General features: G+C 38.5%; 1 protein-coding gene and 1 non-coding gene across 4 annotated transcripts in view; one reads left to right on the top strand and one right to left on the bottom strand.

Moving 5' to 3' along the window:
• TWSG1 (twisted gastrulation BMP signaling modulator 1) overlaps positions 1-22,157 on the bottom strand; it is a 38,121-nt gene that overhangs the window by 10,589 nt on the left and 5,375 nt on the right. Inside the window, exons 1-3 of one of the 3 annotated variants that reach the window (XM_070420664.1) lie at positions 20,306-20,486; positions 18,389-18,545; positions 2,894-2,993 (exon numbers count right to left, since the gene is read on the bottom strand). In XM_070420664.1, the coding sequence (XP_070276765.1) occupies positions 2,894-2,993; positions 18,389-18,511 (223 nt within the window). In that variant the 5' untranslated portion in view covers positions 18,512-18,545; positions 20,306-20,486. Of the gene's footprint in view, positions 1-2,893; positions 2,994-18,388; positions 18,546-19,641; positions 19,705-20,305; positions 20,487-22,157 lie in introns of those variants that run through there. The other 2 variants (XM_070420666.1, XM_070420665.1) reach the window with 2 other exon arrangements.
• LOC139014702 (U6 spliceosomal RNA) lies at positions 594-700 on the top strand. The gene has a single exon (XR_011472268.1). It is a non-coding gene; the product is annotated as a U6 spliceosomal RNA (small nuclear RNA).

Genomic DNA, 22,157 nt, shown 5'->3' with positions numbered 1-22,157 from the left:
GACCACAGAGGAAAAGATACTTCTGTCCTGGTTTTCTCAGAATTCACTACGAAACAATGAGGAAGAACAAACTGAAACACCAACTCCACCGTGGAAGAATATAAGAGCGAAATGTAATGGATTCAGCAGTCTCCCTCCCAAGCAAATGCAGCCACAGACTTCTGGGAAGACTCAGGAGCTGGAGACACCAGGTATTATTGCAGAGGCAAGCTTATTTGAGAATAGTTATGCTTCCACGACCCTGTCTCCCTTCTCCACAACTACAGGAGATGAGAGGGCTATTCTTTACAAAAATTAAACCAAAGAAGCCTGACCTAGAGAGCGGAGATGAGGATGAAAAGAAACAGAAGAGTAAATGACAGTATGCTGACATGGCCCCTCAGAAACCCAGAACATTTGCAGCCAGCCAAATCACTCCAGTTCCACCCCAGGCAAGAAACTCACCGGTCCTTCTCTGAAAAAGCTGGACAACCCTGAAGGGAAAGATCTACAGACAGTGAGATGGAGAGGGCTCCTCCGTGAACAAGCCAGCGCATCCTCCACTCACCTGAGAATGAGGCAAACTAGACTCCACGCCCTAAGTGACTAAGCCTGTGCTCACTTCGGCAGCACATACACTAAAATTGGAATGATACAGAGAAGATTAGCATGGCCCCTGTGCAATGATGACACCCAAATTCGGGAAGCAAATTTTTTTTAAAAGGGACTAAGTTTTACATATGAATAGATGGCCCAGGATTACCAGACATTTGAGGAAATGGAAATAGGGCAAAGAGTAGAAGGAAAAACTTTAACAACAAAACTCTGTAATTATTAGTCCCAGAAAGATATATAACACAAGAACAGTATGTTCCCCAAAAGGGACATTCACAGAAGGGCTCTTGGAAATTAAAAATAAAAGTCAAAATTTTAAACATTAATACAAAGCCTGAAAGAAAAGGCAATCTCTCAGTACGTATATTCCAATACAAAAAAACAAATACTAGGATTATTCATTTAATAAATCAGTGTTTACACCATTATGTATCAAACTAGTATGTAATACTATTTTACTCAATGGGTTGTTAAATTACTGATTTAACTAGAAGTACTGATAAAACTATATTGGAAAGATAAGCGATAAAGAGAGTTAAATCATCATCTACCATAATAAGAAGTCAATAGTTTCTAACATCAAAGAATCACGAAAACAACATAAGGATATTTAGAATTATAGAACAAATACAATACCGAAAAGATGAAAGTGGTTGTCTCTGGCACAGGATCAAAGGATTGGAAAAAGAAGCATGACACAGGCTTACTTTGGCATTGTATGCATATATCTAAAATATGTACGTATATCCCACTTTCATAAAAATAGACATTAATTTTAAAAGATTAATTTGGTGTCAATATGACACCATCCCTGTTATTAAAAAGTTTATACTCTATTAGAAAGGACATGCAAAATAACAAGTACAGTAGCACGTAACAGAAGCAATCTGAAGAGCACAGAGGCTCCAACTCTGTCAAGTGAGGAAGGTTCCTGAGACAAGACACCTGAACTTCAGTTTTAAGGACAGAAAAGAATTAACTGACCAGAGAGAGGATGATGAGTATTTCTCTAGCAACAGCCTATGTTAAGTTTTCTTTCTAAAACACAAATGGTGCCCGGCCAGTGTGGTTCAGTAGCTGAGCATTGATCCATGAACAAGAGGTCCCTGGTTTGATTCCTTGTCAGGGGACATGCCCGGGTTGTGAGCGCGATCCCCAGTATGGGCATACAGGAGGCAGCCGATTGATGTTTCTATCTCTCCATCCCTTCCTCACTTTCTAAAACAAACAAACAAACAAACAAACAAACCTACAAATGATAGCATTCCATAAACACACTTTTGCAACTTGCTATTTTTTTATTTAATACACTATGTAGACTGTTCCTCAGAAAACCTTAAAAACAGATTTTAGTTTCTGAAGGATCTTTTAGTGAAATCTTATATAAAGGAAGATAACCTATATTTTTTTAACATGTTAAGTACTTATTTTTTATTTACAACTATAAGACATGCTTCTTATAAAAAATTCAACAGTGTAAAAAAATTAAAAAGTAAAAAAAAATCCCATTTTTCCTCCATTCCTACTTCCTAAGAATAAGCTTTTAATTTCCTCTAAGACCATTTTCTATAAAAATACAGATAAACAGGGTAAGGCAAAAGTAGGTTTACAGTTGTTCATATGGAAAATAATATAATAAAATACAAAAATAAACTCTTATGTACTCACAACTGTAAACCTACTTTTGCCCCACCCTATATGTAAATACCATCTAATAAAGCAAATATAAAATAATGTTCTATATACGTATTATGTTGTTTTTTTTTTTTATATTTTATTGATTTTTTACAGAGAGGAAGGGAGAGAGATAGAGAGTTAGAAACATCGATGAGAGAGAAACATCGATCAGCTGCCTCCTGCACATCTCCCACTGGGGATGTGCCCGCAACCCAGGTACATGCCCTTGACCGGAATCGAACCTGGGACCTTTCAGTCCGCAGGCCGACGCTCTATCCACTGAGCCAAACCGGTTTCGGCCGTATTATGTTTTTTAAAAAACTGTTTTTATTGATTTGAGAGAGAGAGGAAGGGAGAGGTAGAGAGAAACATCAATGTGAGAGAGAAACATCGAATGGCTGCCTCCTGCAAGCCCCTCACTGGGGATTGAGCCTGCAACCTGGGCATGTGCCCTGACCTTTTGGTGCATACGACGATGCTCAACCAACTGAACCACACTAGCAAGGGCTACCTATTATATCTTATTTACACCCTAGTCTATACATTTATGTTCGTTAAAATTGCTTGCAGTCAGGACTCTCAGATAAGAAATATTAAGAAACTTTACTTCATGTCAACTTACCAACACAATCACAGCACTCATCCCAGAGGGTCCCAAGACACAGCATACATTCCTTGCAGCAGGAACAATTTCCTTCCCCAGGTCGGCACTGGCAGAGTTCCTACAAATAGATGTTCAAATTTAAAATTCCAAATAACTATATTTAAAATTGTTGATTATTTGCAGTAAAAAACATACAATATTTGCATTTATAGTAATTTACTCTTCATATAATTTTTAAAAAATACCTTAAAAAGAAAGAAGAAAGAAGAAGAGGGAGAGAGAGGTAGAAACATCAATGATGAGAGAATCATAATGCCTGGTCAGTGTGGCACAGTGGCTGCATCAGTATGTATTCCCACCAGCAGTGTACTAGGGTTCTCTTATCTCCACATCCTCACCAGCACTTGTCATTTGTTGATTTATTGATGGTAGCCATTCTGGCAGGTGTGAAGTGATACCTCATTGTACAGTCAAACCTCAGTTCATAGAAAAAAATGTTTCTGTTTTCAAACAAAACTTCAGTTCTCCACCCGACAAAATCCAGCACCCATTTTTGATAAAAACTCTCAGCAAAGTGGGAATAGAGGGAACATACCTCAATATAATAAAGGTCATGTATGAAAAACCTACAGCCAACATCATACTCAGTGGGCAAAAACTAAAAGCATTTCTCTTAAGAACAGTTACAAGACAGGGATGCCTGTTTTCACCACTCTTATTCTACATAGTGCTGGAAGTTCTAGCCACAGCAAGCAGACAAAAAGAAAAAATAAAAGGCATTCAAATTGGAAAGCGGGAAGTAAAACTGTTGTTATTCACAGATGACATGATATTGTATATAGAAAACCCTAAAGACTCCACCAAAAAACTACTAGATTTAATAAATAATTTAGCAAAGTAGCAGGATACAAATTTAACATCCTGAAATCAATGGCATTTTTATCCTATATAATAAAAGGCTAATATGCAAATTGACTGAACTGCGGAACAACCGGTCACTATGACGCCCACTGACCACCAGGGGGCAGATGCTCAATGCCTGAGCTGCCCACACAGGGAGCGCAGCTCAGCCAGAAGCCCTGAGCCGGGCTCATGGCTGGCAAGCTCAGTGGCAGTGGCGGGAGCCTCTCCCGCCTCCACAGCAGCGCTAAGGATGTCTGACTGCGAAAGGGCATAGGCTGAGCTGAGGGACCCCCCCCTCCCCCTGAAGTGCATGAATTTCATGCACCGGGCCTCTAGTATACCAATAATGAACTCTCAGAGAAACTAAAAAACCAACACTCTCCATTTACCACTGCAACAACAACAACAAAATAAGATACCGTGGAATAAACTTAACCAAGGAGGTAAAAGACCTGTACTCAGAAAACTACAGAACATTGAGAAAAGAAACACAAGATAAAAACAGGTAGAAGTATATACCATGTTCATGGGTTGGAAAAATTAACATCATTCAAATGTCCATATTACCCACAGCAATCTATAGATTCCAACACATCCCTTTTAAAATACCATGAGCATATTTCACAGATCTAGAATATACCAAACATTTATATAGAACCAAAAGAGACCCTAAATAACCACAGCAATCTTGAGAAAGAATAACAAAATTAGAGGAATCACAATACCAGATATCAAATTATATTACAAATCTATTGCATCAAAACAGCCTAGTACTGGCACAAGAACCAGCATATAGATCAATGGAACATAACAGAGACCCCAGAAATGATTATTGTTTTATTTTTTATTTTTAAAAATATATTTTATTGATTTTTCACAGAGAGGAAGGGAGAGAGATAGAGAGTCAGAAACATCGATGAGAGAGAAACATCGACCAGCCGCCTCCTGCATATCTCCCACTGGGGATAGGCTGGCAACCCAGGTACATGCCCCTGACCGGAATCAAACCTGAGACCTTTCAGTCCGCAGGCCGACGCTCTATCCACTGAGCCAAACCGGTCCCGGCGATTATTGTTTTAAACCACTAAACTCTGAGGTGGTGAAAGCTAATTAATACAGCTTGCTTCATAATCAAAGATTCCAGGTAATTCCTTTAGCCCTTAACACCAGACAGACACTCCTAAACAAACCCAACTTAAAGGGAAATTCTGTAGCCACCATTGCCCACTTGGCTTTCCCTGAGTCATGAGAACTTAAACACAACACATAATATTTATCCCTATTAAATTCATCTTATTACATTTATATACTACTGGAGTCACTTCATCATTCTAAAATTCCATGTTTTTGTCACTGATATTTAATCATACTGATAATAAACACTGACATGTAATTCCTAATTTTTCTTCTCCAAAAGTCCCCTAGCTGTTACACAGCACTTTCAAGAATCAACACTTGTACTATTCTCTAACCATTTAATTAGTTTGATGTCAATGTATATCTGAGACACAATAAGTACAAATTATAATATTTTAATACTGTGGAATTCTGTAGGGTTGGGCTGTTTTTCATGTATAGGTAACTTTGCTAGGTCTGTGAGAAAGAGAAGGACTAAATGGGCAAAGATTTTGTGAGAATTTCAGATGCCTCATCACAAAACTGGTGATGCTTGATTCAGAGAAGCTCAAACTTACTTGGAAATCTAGAAAAACAGTCACCAAAAGTAATCTTTGTGACTTGTTTCTCCATGAAAACCTGTCAGTCCTGTCTTTGGAATGAGAGAACATTTTCTGAGTATACATTTTTTTTAAAAAATACCATCAGAGTTAAGGATATGGATACTTTTGGTTTTTAGTATTATAAAGATTGCCACCTAGTCACAAGAAATAAAGGTTCTTTTAAAATTTTAATTTACATTTTACATAGAAAATATCCCTTTACTATTTTAGTTGCTTATATTTGCATTATCTATTTAGCTCAGGAGAAATGATTTAGAAAAGTAACAAATTTATTCAAAGAATATATGTTTCTCCTTTTTCTCTATCAATTTCCAAATGGTAGCCTGCTAAATGAATTAATATATGTTATGCTAAATAATTTTTAAATAAATGTCAATTTAATAGCTTCCATTAGAAAAACTGAGTTTGTAAAGCATTCATTATGCCTTTTATTTTAAAGTCAGGTATTTGTGAGGTGTTTTAAATTGGAACGAAAGGGTGAGTGATATCCTAAGATTACCTCTAACTAATGGAAGGTTAAAACTATGACGAAAGGTTGCTTGAGCCCTGGCTGGTGTGGCTCAGTTGGTCGGGCGTCGTCCCATGCACTGAAAGGTTGATTCCTGGTCAGGGTACATGCCTGTGTTGTCGGTTCCATTTCAGGTAGGGGGCATGCAGGAGGCAGACGATTGATGTTTTACTATCAGTGGATGTTTCTCTCTCTCCCTCTCCTTCCTGTCTCTCTCTCAAAATCAATTAAAAAATAAAAATAAATTAAAGATGCTTGAACTTGCCTGGATTACCCAGCCCTCAAGATTCAAATCTATTTCACACACTCTTACTAGATGCCTGTACTTTTACATGTCAGTGTGATAGAATAATGTATAGTAGTGATATACTTAATGATTATAATTTACTGACAGAACACAAAGTGAGAGGCTATAGAAAGCTGAGACATAGCTAATATTTTTCTGTCTTTCCATCTTACTATAGAAAAGACTGAAAAAACCTTTGTTTTAAGAAAACAAATTTAATCACATAAACTAAGAAATTTTACAAGTAAATAAGCCTCAGAACATATTTTTAAAATATCTATTTTTCATAACGAATGCAGTATCCTTTTCAGGAGATTGGGAAAGAAGAAAAACGAGATCCTCACACCAACCTTTTAGACAGCATTTGTAGCTTTTCAGTTTTCAAAAATACATTTAACTTCTCACTTTTCAGGAGAAAATTCCAGGCAAACTTAACATATGACATTTAGGATCTCAAAAACCTAACTTTAAATCAAGAGAGCAAAAATATATGGTAATCATTTGCTTTATGACTATTAAGTCAAGAAAAAATGGAAACAATTAATTTCCATGTGTAAATAATTATAATAGTCACATGTAGTGCACCAAGTAATTCATTTTTCCTATTCAATTTACATGTCTTTTAAAATCACACTATTGAATAATATTTGGTCATAAACATATTTGAAAAAGTATACTTTAATTTTTTGACAGCAAGCAAACTGTGGTTAGGATGAATGTTTCAAAATATAAAACACATTTCTAAAGTGCTTTGAACCTAAGTATTGGAAATACAAAAGAAAACAAAACAACTCAAAATGTAATTCTCTGTGATGAATCAAGGAACACAGAAAAAATTACTCCATTTAAAAATGTTCAGCAGAATCTTTCCAAGACACTTAAAAAGAAATCTTTTCCGCTAGCTGTTTTAGTTGTGAGGATATAAATGAATCCACCATAACCAGAAAGAGGTTGGGTCAAGATAAAGGTAATGCCTTAACATTTTTTTGATATTTATTTGATTTATAAATATTTTAAAAAATATTTACTAGAATACAAGGAAAAAACACCCAAATTCCTCCCATTTTGGTAAATTCCTATGCATTTCTAAGAAAATAATGATTGTATACTGTCCTATGCTAAAAAAAAAATAAGCAATTCCCTATTATAAAAATCTGTCAACATAATTTAGTGGCTGCATAATAGGACTTAAGTTCCTGACCCACACCTTGCCCATGTTCTCACCCTTTATCATTACCTTCAAAGACTTCATTATCTTCCATTTTACTATTATTTCAAGGTCTCCCATTTACTAAATTAAAAAAAAAGGTTGTGTTGAGAAGTTGAATTTTCTATTTGGAAAATTTGACTATTTATATGTTTTACTAACCTCACTATAACTAAACTTGAGTACTGCTCAGTTGAATGGAACATGTGATCACAAAGTTCACAGGAGTCCAAAAAAGACTGACTCAATGCTTCCATTTATTTACTGCACCACCTCCCTAAGTTCCTAACAGGGTTTTATTTTATCACTAACAGGCAATGTGCTAAGTGTTTTAAATGCAGTATCTTGAATCTCAAAGAGTCCTAATAATATAGTTATTTGATTTTTCAAGGAAGGTTATGACATTTGTGTATCATTCAATTAGTAAGTGGCTAAGGTTTGACCCAAGTTTTGGTTTGATATGACTGTTTTTGGAATGAGATATATGAAACTTATTTTTTTTATTAATTTAGCATTTCAATAATTATTGTTACTACTTTCTTAGAGAGAATGAGCCCACAATTAAATTTAGATAATCCTTTAGGTTGTTTAATTAATAGTATTATATAATTCATTCTCAGTACCTGAATACAATTAGAACTGCTATTGCCCAAGTTTAATCATTGTTTGTAAAGGTAAAGTATCATTGGTCAAGAGCTGCAAAACCAGAGTTGGAATTTAATGGTTAATTCTTCTGTTGCTTTAGTCAGTTAATGACCATATCACCTGCTTCCCTAGTCTGCAATTCTCAGAAAAAGTGTGGCTGTTGCTCATGGTGCTGGTACTGATGAAAAGGCTGAGGGAATGGGTTACTGATTCATTTGAGTTCATGCAAATGAGGCTCTGACATCAGGTCTTCTGACTCAAAGTTGTTCTGACTACCACTGCTCTTACATGTGAGAGCCAGCGTAATAATGAAATAAAACATCTGTTCTCTGTGTGAAGGGCTATACTAAATGTTCCTTACAGTTGGGTAATCGCACTGTTCAATAATTTTATAATGGAAAAAACAAAAACTTTATACTAAATGGAAAACAAAATTTTATACATTTGGCCTATCCCATATTACCAGCATGGGTATCTACAGAATTAGGCAAGATCCTCAAAAAGCTTATATGAAATGAAAATCTGGCAGGATGTAAAGTTTTGAGAAAGAGCCTAATCATTTAAAAATGTATTTCACTACATTTTAATTAGAAAAAACCTCCAATATGACATAGAATTTCAAATTTTTGAATGCCAAAAGACAGAGGTTTTATTTATTTATTTAGTTAATCCTCACCCGAGGATTTTTTTTCATTGATTTTTAGAGTGGAAGGGAGGGTGAGAGACAGAGAAACATTGATGTGAGAGAGACACATTGATTGGTTGTTTCCCGCACCTGCCCCAACTGGGCCGGGGATCAAGCCTGCAACCAAGGTACAGACCCTTGACCAGAATCGAACCTGGGACCTGTCAGTCTTCTGGCCGACTCTCTAACCACAGAGCAAAACCAGGTAAGGCTTAACATAACTATTTAATCAACTTTAACAGAGAATCTTATTCAAAGTTCTGGTGAGAGCTTAATCCTCTATGCAAAATAAATGGGGGAGGGGGACTATCATTCACCTAAGACTAAGACTAGACTGTAAGAGTAGAAATTTATTTTATGAACTTCCGAATTTCTAGGCTAGACATGGAAATTAATACATTGAGGAAGAATCTTATTTGCAACATATAACACTGAGTCTCATTTTGTCAGTCATAAAAAGGAAGTGGTATTGTTGGGTTTACCCTTATAAACTTTGGTATCCAAGTGAGATAATGGCAATCAAAATGCTTTTGTGACTCAACAATCCCTCTCGAAGATATTTACTCCAGAGAAATGAAACATGTTCACACAAAGACCCATATGTGAAAGTATATATCAACTTTATTCATAATCACCAAAAACTGGAAACAACCCAATGTCCATCAACCAGTAAATGAATAAACAAATTATGGTACAGCCATACAATAGACTACAACTCAACAATACAAAGGAAAGAAATACCTGAAACACACAATAATGTGGATGAATCTAAAAAGCATTATACTAGATGAAAGAAATCTGAGAAAAACAAAAGGCTACGTACTGTACGATTCTATTTAAATGTCATTCTGGAAAAAGTGAAACTATAGAGACAAAAATCCAATCAGTGGTAGCCAGGCACTGAGGCTGTGGAGGGGCTAGTTTTGACTACATAGGAGCACGAGGTAACTTGTAAAAGTGATGAAAATATTCCCTCTCTTGACTGTATAGAGCATATGTTTGTCAAAAATCATAGAACTCTATACCAAAAAAGAGAAAACTGTATGTAATTATATCTCAATAAATCTGACCCCCCAACATGCACTGGGAAATCAGGGAACACCTTATTTCACCTTTGAAAGACCAGAATGGTATACTATGGTACATAAATTTATTATTTTGATAAACCAGAATTGAAAAATATAAAGCACTATTTAAATGTAAGCTGATATTAAAGAAAGCAATACTGAAGATAGTTCTAACTCTGAAATCATAGTCCTCTATTTATTTATTTATTTAAAAATATATCTTATTGATTTTACAGAGAGGAAGGGAGGGATAGAGAGTTAGAAACATCAATGAGAGGGAAATATTGATCAGCTTCCTCCTGCATGCCCCCCACTGGGGATGAGCCCACAACCAAGGTTAATGCCCTTGCCAGAATCAAACTCCAGACCCTTCAGTCCACAGCCAACACTCTATCCACTGAATCAAACCGGTTAGGGCTATTTTATTTTTAAGCTAAAACTATATTTCTTTTAACTAACATAAATACTGTACTTTCTTTTTATAAAGAAGCATAAAATAATGCTAATAAAAAATGCAGAACAGAAAAGTTATATGTATAATATAGTTGTTAAAATCACCTCAACGTAGAATTAAAATCTGGAAAGTACTATATTGAAATATTAAGAGTAATCTGTGCTTGTAAAACATAACTATGAATGATTTACTTTTTTCTATTTCTATGCATTCTGTAAATTTTTTAAAATTATGAAAAATTTTTATAATGGCAAATAAACATTTAATTTATTTGGGTAGTATGATTTAAGAGCCAGATTAATGTCTGTACAATTATGAAAACAAATACTAAAAACACAAACTGAGGTTCTTAAATACTAAATTAAGTAAACTCTAAATATTTATAATATCTTGATTAGAAAAAAATAAAAAGACCCCGGGAATGTAAGAACAAAGCTAGTTAGTAAATGCATATTGCGTAAGCATCAGTAATCAAGGAAGCATTAGGTTGTACCTATGCTGATATTACACATTTTCTTAGATCAAATGGGTATTCAAAAACAAATATATAAAACAAAACATCTTCAAACAATTAGCCTTTATTCAAAAGAATAAACATAATCATATTATGCTAGGTTACAATAAATATATTTTAACATATTAATACTCTTTAAGGCAGTGGTTCTCAACCTTCCTAATGCCGCGACCCTTTAATACAGTTCCTCTTGTTGTGGTGACCCCCAACCATAAAATTATTTTCGTTGCTACTTCATAACTGTAATTTTGCTACTGTTATGAATCATAATGTAAATATCTGATATGCAGGATGTATTTTCATTGTTACAGACTGAACATAATTAAAGCATAGTGATTAATCACAAAAACAATATGTAATTATATATGTGTTTTCCTATGGTCTTAGGCAACCCCTGTGAAAGGGTTGTTTGACCTCCAAAGGGGTCGCGACCCACAGGTTGGCAACCCACAGGTTGGCGACCCACAGGTTGAGAACCGCTGCTTTAAGGAGACCATCAGACAAAACTTTCAAACTGAACAAAAATATCTCAGCTGAATCTTATTATCATGTTGTTTTTTATAAATTTCAACTGGTTGGTAATCTTTTGTTCTGAAAATAATATAAACTTAAGTGAAACACTACTGAGAACAGTAGTGTTCTCTGTGAGCTAAATAAATCAGCATACGAGTTCATGTATATACATGAACTTCCAACATGTTAAATAGCACCCATTTCTTACATAAACCTAGTAATAAAATTTTAAACCTTAATTTACTGTATAAGTTCCCCAACAAGTTTCTTTAAAATACTCCCATTGGGGTAAGGTGGAGGTAGGTACAGATAAGACTGGACCAGCTATTTGTGAATCACTGTTGAAGCTGAGTGATAGTTTAATGGGGGATTATTTGACTATTTATTTTTTCTATTTTATACTTGAAAATTTCTCCGTTTTATATTTGAAAATGTCCACGTCTTCCAATGATATCCTAATTTTTGTTTTAATATAATAATTTAACAAGTGAAACAGCCAGTGAAAATAAATTTGTCTCTACTTACAAATTTCAGCAGCTATTCTAACTGCATTACACATTTAAAGGGAAACAATGACTTATTCTTCTCTTAAATTACATCAGGCCTAATTCATTACTTTTGGACATTAATTCAAAGATTTTCACGAGGTGTTAACAGAAGCAAAAGAGGACAAAAATGAGTTAGAGCCACAACTTTTATGAGCAGGAAGTAAAATGAAGAGGAAAAAAACACTATAAGAAATAAGGTAATGTTTTTAAGAGAAAAAAGGAAACACTGTATATTATAAACCAAAATATTACTAGTATTAGTGACAAACCAAGATAATGTAGCAAGAAAATAATGTAGGATTTAATTAGCACTGATTAAGGAAAAAGGAAGAGAAAGTTAATTTTTTTTGTTTACTGTGATTAAGAAAGTCCTTAAGTTATCTGAACTATTTATATTTTTAACCTAAGACAAAAATACATTTAAAAAATTATAATTATTAATAAACTATTTTGATATCCCAACTTATTTCAATAAATCTAAGATTTATTTAATAGTTAAATAAGTTTTTAGAATAAAAAAGCAGACTGTTGATTTAGTACATGAAAGTGCTAAGTAAACACTCAGATAAAATAAATAATAAAATAATACATCAACAATCTCTGACCCTAAGTTTGAATATTTTCATTAAATATAATGTTTACATCATCCTAAATATGACCCTAAATATTTGCCAAAAGTACTCACAAGTCAATTAGGGTTTTGTGGGGTTTTTTTAGTTCTTAATACAAAAATGGATCTTGAGTTCTGAGGTAAAAGCATAATATTGATCCAAATTTTATATTCTTTTCCCACAGCAGAAGAAAAAAATAGAAAGATCTTGTTAAAAGGAAAATCCTATATTACCATTTTTTTTCCTGACATAGGAAAACTAAACCACTCATTATATCAGCAAGGAAATACACCATGATGACAATTTTACTTTCTTAATGTTTAAAGTTAGATTTCTTTCCTGTCAGAAGTACAAAATAAATATTTATGTAGGGACTACCCTTATTTGTAGCAACTGGTAGGAGTGGCAGGAATGACTGTGCTGCTTGTGGCCATGCTGGTAAAAATATTTACATAACTATGAGCTTCCAGGGAAATTTTTTTATATTTAGTTATTTCAAGAGTTGCAGAGAGCTCAATATAAACAAATGTTCTAGCTTATCCTCACAGTACATCATTTCAACACTACAGACGCTGTTTAAACCAAACCAAAATAACAAAAGGAAAATCTAAATTCCCTCTAAGATGTAGGAAGTAATATCTTTCTTTAAACTTTAATAGCATTGCCTTTCCTAAAGTATTCTCCAATGTTCATTTTTGTACATATTCTTGTTCTGTAAGTGTAAGGAGAGAAGCTATTATTATCATCTAAAATGTCAATATGCCTTGTACTTTGATGAATATAAAAGCAAAATTTTAATAACTTACTTTGTGCAATGGAAAGCAAAACTCCAGCAATTCGTAACACTCTTTTTTATTTCTTTAATCCTCACCCGAGGATATGTTGATTGATTTTAGAAAGACAGGAAGGGACACACAGAGAGAGAAACATTGATGTGAGAGAGAGAAACGCCCCACCAGGGATTAAACCTGCAACCCAGGAATGTGCCCTGACCAGGAATGGAACCCACAACTTTTCTGTGTATGGGACGATGCTTCAACCAACTGAACCACACTGGCAATTCTTAATCTTTCAGAGCATCAACCACCTTGAGAACCTCCTGAAAGCTATGGACTTTTTTCCTTTTTCATACTGTACATATACAATTTTTGATTCTGAGGATACCATAAACCTTTAAGAGATCCAAAGACCCCACTTAACAATCCTTGCTACATGAAACACCAATAGCCAAATTGTTCTTCAATTGAAAAAAAACAGGAATGGAAGAGGGCATCAAAGTTCAAGTTTCTATCAGTCCTGTTAGGCTACCCTCCACACTAGAGCAAAAGACAAGAATAGGGATCTACTGTCCACCTGCCCACTCCAACCACAGCAATAAAACCAGCCAATCAAAGAAACACACCAAAAACTTCTGCTCAGGAAAATGATCAGTCTCAGAGCAGAAGGGCTTCCCTGCCCCTCGAGTGAAACCCTCCAGTCTGTGTCCGTCAGCCCTGCCCACATATAGTCTCCCAACCACGCTTTGAATGCCTCATTCTTAACTATAATGGACAACTAAATAAAAATTGTGGAAGGCCTGCCACACCAGAGACATTAAAAGAAAAAATAATCTTGGAAGAAATATAAATACAGGTAACAGAATAAATTTCCAGTAAATATCTTCAGGGATACTTGATGAGAAAAAAGTTCATTAAAAAACAAGTGAAAGTTTTAATCTCTTCCCATCCCCTCCACCCAACTCCCCTCTGTGCCATGCATTCATGCCTCTGGACCTATTTTTGTTCATTAGATCCCACATATAACTGAGATCATGTGATATTTGTCTTTCTCTAACTGGCTTATTTTGCTTAGCATAATAATCTCCAGGTCCATCCATGCTGTCACAAAGGGTAAGAGATCCTCTTTTTTAACAGATGGGTAGTGTTCCACTGTGAAAATGTACCAAAGGCTTTTTTAATCCACTCATCTACTGATGAAGCACTTGGACTGTTTCCAGATCTTAGCTATAGTAGCAGCTTTATTTTTATACTAGAGGCCTGGTGCACAAAATTCGTGCACTGGGGTGGGGGTGGGGGTCTCCCGCAGCCCAGTCTGCACCCTCTCCAATCCGGGACCCATCGGGGGATGTCCAACTGCTGATTTAGGCCCCAGATCGGGCCTAAACCAGCAGCTGGACAACCCTCTTACAATCCAGGACTGCTGGCTCCCAACCGCTCGCCTGCCTGCCTGCCTGCCTGCCTACCTAATTGCCCCTAACCGTTTCTGCCTGCCAGCCTGATCACCCCCTAACCACGCCCCTGCCAGCCTGATCAACACCTAACTGCTCCCCTGCCAGCCCGATTGCCCCTAACTGCCCTCCCTTGCTGGCCCAGTCGCTCCCAACTGCTCTCCCCTGCAGGCCTGGTTGCCCCCAACTGCCCTCCCCTGCCGGCCCGGTCCCCCCCAACTGCCCTCCCTTGCCAGCCTGGTCACCCCCAACTGCCCTCCCCTTCAGGCCTGGTCTCCCCTAACTGCCCTCCCCTGCCAGCCTGGTTACCCCACCTGCCCTCCCCTTCAGGCCTGGTTGCCCCCAACTGCCCTCCCCTGCAGGCTTGGTCGCCCCCAACTGCCCTCTCCTGCAGGCTTGGTTGCCCCCAACTGCCCTCCCCTGCAGGCCTGGTTGCTCCCAACTGCCCTCCCCTGCTGGCCCGGTCCCCCTCAACTGCCCTCCCCTGCAGGGCTGGTCCCCCCCAACTGCCCTCCCCTGCCAGCCTGGTTGCCCCTAACTGCCTTCCCCTGCCAGCCATCTTGTGGTGGCTATCTTTTGACCACATGGGGGTGGCCATCTTGTGCGAGGGTGTGATGGTCAATTTGCATATTACCTCTTTAGTATATAGGATGTCTTTTATTAATTTCAGAGAGGAAAGGAGAGGGAAATAGAAACATCAATACTGAGAGAGAATCACTGATTGGCTGCCTCCTTCATGCCCTCCACTGGGGATCAAGCCTGCAACCCGGGCATGTGCCCTGACCAGGAATTGAACTGTGATCTCCTGATTCTTAGGTTGACGCTAAACCACTGAGCCACACCAGCCAGGCAAGCTTTATGTTTAATTGCCCAAACCTAGAAGCAATGAAGATGAATCTTAATAGGTGAATGGATAAACAAATTGTGGTACATCCAAAAAATGGAATATAGCTCTGGCTGATTTGGCTCAGTGGTTAGAGCACTGGACTGCCAAATGAAGGGTCACAGGTTTGATTCCCGGTCAAAGGCACATACCTCTTTGGGGCCATCTATCGAGGAGCCCCAGATGGGTGAGCAAGGCCTACCTCTTTGGGGAGATTGATTGCGGGGCTCCTGCACTGTGAGAGGGCACAGGCCAGGCTGGGGGGACCCTCCCCCCCAACTGAGTGCACAAATTTTGTGCACCAGGCCTCTAGTTTGACCATAAAAGAATGAAGTGCTGATACCTGCTATAACATGCATGAATCCTGAAAACATTATGTTCAATAACATAAGATAGACATAAAAGACAACATATTATATGATTCCATTCATATTAAATGTACAGAATAGGCATATAAAGACATAGAAAGTAGATTACTGGTTGCCTAGAGGTGGGGAAGAAGAAATGGGGAGTGACTGCTAATGGGTATGAGGTTTCTTTTTAGGGTGATGGAAATGTTCTAAAATTACATTATGGTGATGGATGCATAACTCTGAATACACCAAAATACTTTGAATTATACATTTAAATCAGTGAAATTTATAATATTAGAAGCTGTTTAAAAAAATCTAAGACAGAACATTTGATCACAGAATCATATTAATCAGTTTCAATAAGATATTATATGTAAAAACAATAATAAAAGGGAATGTTCTAGTTTTCATTATTTGAACTAATAGAAATTACAGACCTCTGAGAGTCAAAAAATAATTTGGAATTTAAGTGAATTTCCACCTAAACATGAATATAGTAATTGTTATGAGACTTTATTTCTATAATGAACAACGAAGCTACATTGAAACAACTGGGAAGTGAGCACAGATTCCCCATCTGACCATAGCACAAAGCTGGAATTAATGTACAGACTCTAAAATTTTCAGCAAGCATAAGCCTAAGCAGACATGCCATATCAAAACTTCCATGTATAAAATTAGGTGATATTAAAGAATTACTGGTAACTTTAAAATTGCTAATAGCTATGTGTTAAAGAGTTCTTATCTTTAAGAGATGGGTATTAGAATTATGGCAAAATAGTATCAGGGATTTGCTTGAAATTAAAACAGAACCGCAGTGGTCATTAACCATGAGTTAATGATTGCTGCAACTGTTGATTGTAATTGTTATCTATTATACTCTCATCTTTTCTATTTGTGCTTGAAATGTTCATAGTAAAAAAATTAAAAACCAACCACTCAACTAACAAACTTTTCTATTAAATGTTTTGGTTTGAAATGCAAAGTAAGAGTAAACAGAATTGAGATGGTGGCAAACTACATTCACATAAAGGCCATGCTTCCTAGAATTTCAATAATTAATGAAAAGAACCAAACTGTCAGAATTAAGCACAAAATGCCTCTGATCTATAAAAATCATTATTACTTCTAGTACAAACACACAATTGCTCTTATGTCAGCGTTATAGCCAAGAGGTAGCTGAATCATACTTACATAGAATTCTAGTATGTGTGGTTACTGAATTTCTTAGCCAACAGCCAATAATTAGAAGGGAGGCTAATAAACACACACACAAAGAGCATAAGACTGCTGATGATCTAATAGGATGGAAAAGAGAGAACAGCTATATAAGACATGAAGTTCACCACTAATGAACACAACTTTATGAAGAGTAATAACCAGTATGATTAGGGGAAAGGCCACAGGCTTTGGAGTCAAACACAGACCCACATTCTATAGCCACTTACTGGCTATGTGAACCGAGCCAAATTACATAACCTCACTTTTCTCTTGAAATGAGAAAATGACAATGGTAGCTACATTACTAGGCTTGCTTTGATGACTAAAAAAGATAATTATCATGTATTTTGGAAGCTGATTTTCCAATCCCAGATAACAACTTGCTTGCAACCCTGTAAGGAAACCTAAGCCAAACCACCCAGATCAACTGCTCCAGATTCCCAATCCTAAGAAACTACATGAGCTCTAGCTGGTTTGGCTCAGTGGATAGAGCATCGGCCTGGAGACTGAAGGGTCCCAAGTTCGATTCTGGTCAAGGGCACATGCCTGGGTTGTGAGCTCAATCCCCAGCAGGGGGCATGCAGGAGGCAGCCGGTGAATGATTCTCTCTCAACATTGATGTTTTTATCTCTCCCTCTCCCTTCCTCTCTGAAATCAATAAAGATATATTTTAAAAAAGAGCAGAAAAAGAAACTGCATGAAATAATAAATGTCTACTAAATGAAGTTGCTACATTTGGAGGTAATTTCTTACATAGAATAGACAACTAATACATTACGTCTAGCGTACAATTTGTCTATTATTTGACTAGCTAAATTTCCCCCCTAAATATAGTTAATCTCTTTGCTATGTAAACTAGAGTATACAAGAGAAACCCTTTAATTCCTCTGAACAGAGTGCTCATCACCTTGTAACAGCATGTTTATAAAGCTGGATATTATTTTTAGTACTGAACCTCTTGAATCTAACCTTGCTTGTATACAAGTGAACTAAGGGGGCAAAAACCCAGACCACTGTGTCTGTCATAACTCCGTACCTCATTTCTCACCTAATACACTGAATTACATGTACACTCTATATCTGTATATCTGTGCTCTATCTCTGCTCTACAATACACTTTAATATTAATAATAATACTCTTAGTCCTACCTGAATGAGGCATTTGCTCACATCACTAGCACAGAGTGCTTTGTTACAACTCAGGGACACAGGGATCCATGTCAGGAACACCAAGATGGCTAGAGTAAGCATAACAACAGAATGTGACTTCATGTTTCTTCAAAGACAATCAGTAATTCCCAGGAAGCTAAACCAAAACAAACAACAAACAAAAAACTTTAATTCAAAGGCAAGTGCTAGGGTAAAAACAAAATACAAAAGTGAAAAACAACATAAATAAACCAAACTCATTGTGTTAGAAGACTTTTGAGGGATCATTTAAAGGTCACTCAATGAAAGATTAAACATGAAAAACACCCTACAATTTTATATAATAATGTCTTGTTGGCCATCTTCAAAGATTTAGAATACTTAAATTTCTCAGACTACCTAGAAACAGTGACTATTAAAGTGGAGATATATATATATATAAATATAAATAAATATATATGTATTTATAGGTCATCAGTAACTTGAGAGTATATCAAGCAAATAACTAATTTTAAAACTACACTGATACTATTCAACTTTAGTTTTAGGCCTATTATTCAACTTTATGCCGGTATAAAAACTATTAGTACTGTATTCTAATCTAAAAACATTAAACAATATTTTAATTCTTAGAATTAAAACAAAGATTTTAAATGCAAATAATTCTAGTAATGATGATTATCTCATTGTTTCTTAACATAATTAGAATGAAGCAGCTCAAAGAAAGGAGTTGACAGTCATTCCTTAACTAATTTAGCAAGTAACAAAGGGGATGGTAAATTATTAACTGCATTATGCGAAGCTCTTCTTTTGATTCTATACCACAGGTACCATAGATTCTTCAAAATCATTAAGATGATATTACACTTTCAAACAAAGAAAGAAAAAAAAACCCAGGACGAATTCTGACAGTGGTTAAACAACCAATGTGGCTATTAACATTTTTAAAAAGCGAAGATATAACTTCTTAAGGTTAAAACACCCCCCCCCTATAGAACCAATTAAAATAAATGACTACTGATGTAAGAGGGATAAAAGGTACGTTTATAGGGCCTTTATAATTACCGTAAACTTTTATACTAAGTATTACGAAGTACAATTAAAGCAAAAACAGTAAGGTGAACGCGGAGAAGGCTTCGTTCCCAGTATGACTCAATTTTGAAAGAGAAAGCCCTGGTGACTGCTCCCGAGGCCACAGGTTTTCTTAAAGACCGTTAGCAACCCAATTACCTAATTTATTTAACAACACGTACCAAGTGGAATGACTTTTGGAGCCACCAGTGAAGGCCGAGAAAGGTATATGAAAACTGATTTTATCCAGAACTAGTTTCCATCCTACAGCTACCAAAAAGGGGGTTTTAATTTTTTCGTCTCTTACGGTTGTCTTCATCCTACTCCCAAAATCTTACTGGGAAGATATTCGAGTAAACAGGGGCAGACACAAAGCAGGCGGCAGAATGATCTAAGCGGCTTCCTGCTGTCTTTCTGAGTTAAGAACAAGCCCCATCACCACGGTCCCCGCCCGCCCTGAGCTGCTGCTGGGCTCCGGCGACCGTGCGTGGCCCGGGGAGCCGGCGCTGACAGCCGCCTTTGTGCCGCCGGGGAGGCGGCGGAGGCCCTCGCCCTCGCCCCAGCTCCCGGCGCGCGGAGCACCAGGCCAGGAGCGCGGGCCCCAGCGGCGCAGGAAAAGGGGCGCAGAGGGACCGCGGCTCGTGGCGCTAGGGCCGCCCGGCACCCCCCCGGCGGCGGTACCCCACTTTGTCCTCCGCGGAGGCGGGGCTCCGGCCGCGCGAGCGCTCCCATTCCTCCCGGCTCCCGAGAAGCCCACCGCGGGCACGGCCTCCGGAGGCCCGAGCTCGGGGCACCGACGCTCCCGGCCGCGGACGCCAGTCCCGGCCCGCGCCCGCTCCCGCTCACCGTGCGCCGCGGCACCGCTGGGCGGCCTGGCCCGGCTCCCGGCGGCTCGGCCAAGCTCGGACGCGCTGCGGGGCTGTGCTAGGGAGGCAGGCCGCGCCTCCGCGCAGTCCCTCCGCGCGACGCCGCGAGCTTCCAACACCTCAAAGGCACAGGCCCTCCCGGCCCCCGCTCCCGCCTCCCGCTCAGCACTCGTCCCTCTCCTCCTCCGCCTGCCCTCGGCTCCCCGCCACCGCCAGCTCCGCCGGGAGACGTCTCTCAGGCCCCGACGCCCCGGAGAGCGCACGCCCCCGGCCCCGCCCCGGCCCCGCCCCCGCCGGGCCATGGCTCCGCCCCCAGGAACACACCCACCCTGGCGCCCCACGCGCGCTTTCTCTCAGCCCTCTTCCCTGCCCCACATCAGGCTTCGCAGGCCCTACTGCCAGGCCCATTTCTCTGCACTTATGTGCTAGTCACGGAACTGAGCTCACCGAATCCTCACAGCAGCCCTGTGAGGCAGCTAGCTGTTACATGTCCTCTCAGAGCAGCGGTTCTCAACCTTCCTAATGCCGCCACCCTTTAATACAGTTCCTCATGTTGTGGTGACCCCCAACCATAACATTATCTTCGTTGCTACTTCATAACTGTAATGTTGCTACTGTTATGAATCGTAATGTAAATATCTGATATGCAGGGTGTATTTAGGCGACCCCTGTGAAAGGGTCGTTGGACCGCCCAAGGGGTCGCGTCCCACAGGTTGAGAACCGCTGGACTAGAGGGATGCTAGACTGAGGCACTGAGTGATCAGTGGAGCTGACCTTGTTCTTTGACATCAGGGTCGGGGTTGTTAAAATACAGGATTCTGGGATCTGCATGAGACCGACTGAATAAGGATCCCCCAGGGCAGAGCCTTCTTCCAGCAGCTCACTAAAGTCTGCTGTGCCCTGAGGGAGTGCCTGGCACTGTGCTTAGCATTGTGAATAGAAGTGAGGACATGCCATAGGAGCAGGCCAAGAAAAAGCTTACTGGCCTTTGGAGAAGACAGACAACTCGACAAATGGCTACAGTGCACCACTCCAAGCCTCAGTAGGAGAGGGCAGACCTAGCAAGCAGGATGCCAGAACTCATTGCAGCCCATATTTCAAGAAAGTGAATTCATTTCAACAACAGCTAGCATGTAGATAAAGGCAATGGAGAATTGTATTCAGTTCCTTCCCACAACCCTGGGAATTTGCAGTTGTGGCTCAGTGGTTGAGGGTGGACCTATGAACCAGAAGTCGTGGTTGGATTCCCAGTCAGGGCACATGCCCGGTTGCAGGCTCCATCCCTAGTAGGGGGCTACAGGAGGCAGCCTATCAATGATCCTTATCATTGATGTTTCTATCTCTCTCTCCCTTTCCCTTCCTCTCTGAAATCAATAAAAATATATTTTTAAAAAAGATTCCAGAAAGATTAAGTTGGAGCCCATTGGGCTATGATTCCCAAGGTATTTCTCCTTGGAAATACTGACCTAGTGCTAAAGTCTTAAGCTAGAAGCAGTCTTAAATGCCTTATATGTGGAATCCTGTTATCAAAATTAATTGAACAAAATAGAAAAAGAGGCATGGATACATGGGACAGACTGGCAGCTGTCAGAGGGGTGGGAGAAGGGTTACTGGATGAAGGTGAAGGGATTAGCCAAAGAACATATATGCATGACACCCAGACACAGAGAACAGTGTGGAGATGGCCAGAGGGAAGGTGAGGCAGGGGCTGGGTTGAAGTGGGTAAAGGGGAAGAAAATGGGGACATCTGTAATAGTATCAACAATAAAAATAAATTTAAAAAAGTACTTGGTAATAGTAAACTTAACAAAAAATTCTTATGTTAATATGAA

This window comes from Myotis yumanensis, unplaced genomic scaffold (genome assembly GCF_028538775.1).
Source record: "Myotis yumanensis isolate MYYU_CA2020_CCGP unplaced genomic scaffold, mMyoYum1.0.hap1 SCAF_7, whole genome shotgun sequence".
Lineage (NCBI taxonomy): Eukaryota > Metazoa > Chordata > Mammalia > Chiroptera > Vespertilionidae > Myotis > Myotis yumanensis.
Note: the sequence above shows the minus strand (reverse complement) of the source record. Positions and strands in the feature narration are given on the sequence as shown.